This window comes from Pterocles gutturalis, unplaced genomic scaffold (genome assembly GCF_000699245.1).
Source record: "Pterocles gutturalis isolate BGI_N339 unplaced genomic scaffold, ASM69924v1 scaffold41578, whole genome shotgun sequence".
Lineage (NCBI taxonomy): Eukaryota > Metazoa > Chordata > Aves > Pterocliformes > Pteroclidae > Pterocles > Pterocles gutturalis.
The window spans coordinates 879-5,243 of NW_010127215.1; the positions used below are offsets into that span (position 1 = coordinate 879).

General features: G+C 37.1%; 1 protein-coding gene across 2 annotated transcripts in view; it reads left to right on the forward strand.

Moving 5' to 3' along the window:
• Nucleotides 1-1,448: 1,448 nt before the first annotated feature.
• Nucleotides 1,449-4,365, forward strand: part of LOC104465953 (growth factor receptor-bound protein 10-like) — a 7,872-nt gene continuing 4,955 nt past the window's right edge. Inside the window, exons 1-3 of one of the 2 annotated variants that reach the window (XM_010079207.1) lie at nt 1,449-1,522; nt 2,193-2,297; nt 3,185-3,251. In XM_010079207.1, coding sequence (XP_010077509.1) covers nt 1,451-1,522; nt 2,193-2,297; nt 3,185-3,251 — 244 coding nt within the window. In that variant the 5' untranslated portion in view covers nt 1,449-1,450. Of the gene's footprint in view, nt 1,523-2,192; nt 2,298-2,521; nt 2,666-3,184; nt 3,252-4,365 lie in introns of those variants that run through there. The other variant, XM_010079208.1, reaches the window with a different exon arrangement.

The window sequence follows — 4,365 nt, forward strand, 5'->3', positions numbered from 1 at the left end:
ATGTTCTCCAAATATATCTCATTTGTTAATTGTAAGATATTTTGGATTGCAGTACAGAAATTCCTATTTTAAGTTGTTACAAAAGCAGATGCATTAGCCATAGTATGGGCCAGGATGCAAGAAGCAATCCCACTTACAAGATGCTTATTTGATTTCTGTGGAGCTGATAGCTCTGTTGGCTGTCATAATCTGCTCTGCAGTTACTTGACTTGACTCATGTTTAATATACACTAACAATCATGGTAAGAGTTTTAGTCCCCAGGCAATTCCAAGTACTTCTTCTCAGCTGTCCTGTCCTTTCCCTATTTACACAGAATTTTGCATTGTGGGGAAAGTGCTCAGAGGGTCAGATAATTGTAGAATTGTGCCTTGTAGATATCACTTGTTCTGAAGAAATCAGTTACACTGGTCAAGGCACCATGTTCCTGAATGGCAAAGAAAAATCTTCACAGTGTACAGAATTAGCTGTTCTTACCAAATATACAGACATGCTTCTTGCTGGGACCATTCAGATGAATTTTTGCAGTGCAACCTGTGGCAGCAACAGTACTGTAGTACTGCAGTAATTTCTTTATACTGGCATATAACATTCACCCTTAGGCAGTTAACACTAGGGGGAAAAAAGGGGGTTGGTTTTTAAGGAACACTGAAAGATGATTAAAGGTGTATAATCAGGGAAAGTTAAGGCTGTGCCCCAAGGCTGGGGCTGTGACCCTCTTTTGTATTTACTTACTGATTGAGTTTTCCATAGTCATATATTACCCTGTTTACAAAATTATATATACACCTTTTCAGTTAGAACACTCAGTAAGCAATGTTGCTATACTTCAGCACTGTGTCTCTGGGGAAGGCATTGAGTGGGTGTTTTCCTACCATCCTAGCTACTAGTGTTGCTAAAATTTATCATGTTCAGTGAGGAGCATGACTGGAATTCAATCACCGTATTTTTATAAGGATGAGAAAAGTACCAAAAGTGTTATCTCCTGCTGAAACCTGCTGAAATTAATTAAAAGAGCTAGTGAATTAAAAGGTTCTTATTTTTTGTCATTATGAAAACAGAGTTTGAACATCTTACGCGGATTTTAAGTTTACGTTACTAGAGGGTAAAAAGAGAGGGAGCTAATACGTGTGTTCTGACCTCGAGTGAAATCTTGTGTTCTACAAGGAAAACATAATGATAGCTGAAAGTGGCAGAAATTATCTGTGTATTTCACTCCGGCTTGTAAAAGTGCTGTCTTTTAAGTAAAACTGGTGCATATTTACTTCTTGATTGCCCTGTGCCAATCTCTGTTATTCGATGCAGATTGCTTTGGGACAGCTTCTGAGCATGTAAATAATAAATTGGCAGCAGCTTGCTCCAGTGTAAGAGTTATTATGAAATCACTACAGTTTTTTTCCTAGGGTATATGTTTGAATAATAATGCCCTGGCATTTCTGTTGGCAGTATGGAATGCTACTGTATCAGAATTACAGAATCCCCCAGCAAAGAAAAGCCATGCTTCCACACTTCTCTACTCCAGTAGTAAGTAATGAACTTTACCTCATTAATGTATGATGTTGGAAAGGAAACATTTGCTTTTTGCATTTTAAAAGTGGAAAAAATTATGCTAAGGAATGTAAATTCATCATTGTGTAGCAAATCAATGTAAAGCTCACGTTTCACTTGAGTACGGTGTACATGGTTGGCTCTCCATTATCTTAGGCTTACATGATCCACATGATTGAAAAATCTTGGATACGTCAGGCACTTTGAGATGTACAGTACAGAGACATCTGGCTGTCTCTGCAGAAGCCAGCTTAGGTCTGGCAAAACTAACACGTAAATTTCCCAAAGTATGTTGGGCCAAGAGCTGACTGTTAGCTATCTAAAAGTGAAGATCCTATATTTGGATCCCAACTGGCCCTGCAAATGACTGGAGTATAGCAGTAGGGCAAGTGGGCAACTTGAGCAATACAGATTTTATTCTCAGCCTTTGAATCCTCTCCCTCCCCTACAGCCTAAAAAGAAAAGGCATCTTTTTTTTTGTGTCTGTGAATCTCTTGGATGGGGAAAAAAAAAACGGAGATGTATTTTCTGTGCTGTTGAAGGATAACTTTGGACGGTCTTCTGAAACCAAAACATTTTGAAATGAAACTCTGAAGCTGGTTTTTTTTTTCCCTGTTTTTTGAAACAAGTGAAAATTCCTTTTCAGAGAAGTGTATCTGAAAACTCACTAGTAGCAATGGATTTTTCGGGGCAAATAGGAAGAGTTATTGAAAATCCTGCTACTGCCTTGGAAGAAGGACATGCTTGGAGGGTAGCTATCTTCTCTTCTTTTCTATTTTTGTAATTAGTAAGTGTCTGTTGAGAGCCGAAACACAGAGTGTGCTATGATGTTAGTGCAGTGCTGGTCACAGTATAGCTTAGCTCCGACCTGAAGCAATCACGCTGCAAGCATGCAGATCTGAAAGTCGATATCCATCTTTAGCAAAACTGTCACATTCACAACAACCTTCTACCACTGCTTCTCTGTCCCCCTAGTGTCCAGAGGAAAGTTGAGGGGGAAAGCAGACCCACCAGAACTTTACTACCAGTTTGCAAAACCAGTCTCTGAGGAGGAATATGTCAAATTAAATGCTTCCCCACATGGAAGAGGCTGGGGCTCTGACTAATGGCTTGCTCCCAGTAAGTTTAATTGCAGAATATACAAGAGGCAGGACCTCTTGCAATGAAAACTGATGTAACTTGTTTATAGTGTCTTGTGGACAGACAGCTGCAGTACAAGTTTTCCCACATGCTCGTCTCTTAGGGAATAGGAGTCATTACTGAAGCACTAGCTGGTGCTTTATGTACGGGAGGGAAATACTGCTTGATTTACTGAGTGCCTGGTGTTTTGCCTGAGCAGAAACATATCAGACTTTTCTTTTTTCTGTCATTTTTTTCTTTATTTTTCTTTATTTTTCTTTTTTCTTTTTTTAGATACTGAGCTTTCATCATTAACATCTGGCTTGTGTTTCAAGCCAACTGAAATGAGCTGCTGCTTGTAGATTAGCCCCCTTCAAAGTTGCATTTCTTTTTCTCATCCTTGCAATTAAACTTGCCCAGCCCCCAGTTTCCTGTAAATGAAATCTGTATTGCATGTGCACTAATTCTCTTCTGTTGAGGCTTTAGTGTGGATTTAATGGTAATTCATTTTCTCTATAGAAACGTAGCACAAGAATGAACATCTTGGGTAGCCAAAGTCCACTCCATCCTTCCACACTGAGTACAGGTAAATTCTGCTGTTTTGTAAGCATGGTATAAGAGGCCTGTGTGGGTAAATAAAAGTAGAGACAGACTGCAGTTGTATAGTATTAATGCCACAGTATCAAATACTATGTTTATGTTTATCAGTAACTTCTGTGTCACTAACATGCTAATAAAAGTTATATTTCATGTAGAGACAGACTACAGTTGTATAGTATTAATGCCACAGTATCAAATACTATGTTTATGTTTATCAGTAACTTCTGTGTCACTAACATGCTTACCCATACAGACATAGCAGAAGGAACTTGTTTTCCTTTGAAGGCACGCTCAAGCTTTTCTTCAATTTTAATCTTTTGAAACTCAGATTTTATGAAAATTGAGACTCCACAAGTGTTTCAATTTAAAATAATCCAGAAGTCAGTTCTTCATTGTAGACAAGGAAAGTCAATGGGTAATCTGTTAATCTTTAAAGAGTAAAAATAAGAGTCTTCAAAATAGCACTCATTCCATAATAACTGAATAATGTAAAATACGGATGCCTGTAATGTGAGTCCTGAACATCTCTTTGCGATTGTAAGTTTGTTAAAATAATAGGAATTGGGATACTAATAACCTGGACTTCTTAGAGGAAACACAACTATTCTATGTTTTTATTCTGTGTTTCTATTCTGTTGAAAAAAAATGTAAAAATTCCATTTGAAAAACAATAAAACAATAAATATAAAAATACTTGAAGGTAACTCCACCCTTCAAAGCACAAGCTCAAGTGCTTTTCATTATTTGAGCGTTAAAGGGACTTGGTCCTAACTCAGCACTTTATCCATTGTATTCCAAGAATTGTTTAGTCGCAACATTTTCCAGAAGCTATGAAAAGGCAATGTTATAAACGATTTCTCTTATTAACCTAATTATACATCTGCAAATCAGAAAATACATGAAGATAATGCCTGTGTACTTGGTGTATTAAGTAGATGCAACAGCTGTTGTATTTTCTTCATATTGATTAATTTTTTATATAGTTTGATGAAAGATACTTTATATTCTGTGATGAAACTATACCCAATTTTAAAATGTTTAAATAATTAGTGTGTGGAAAAAAACATTGCACATGTTATTGATTTTAGCCATCCTCTCTT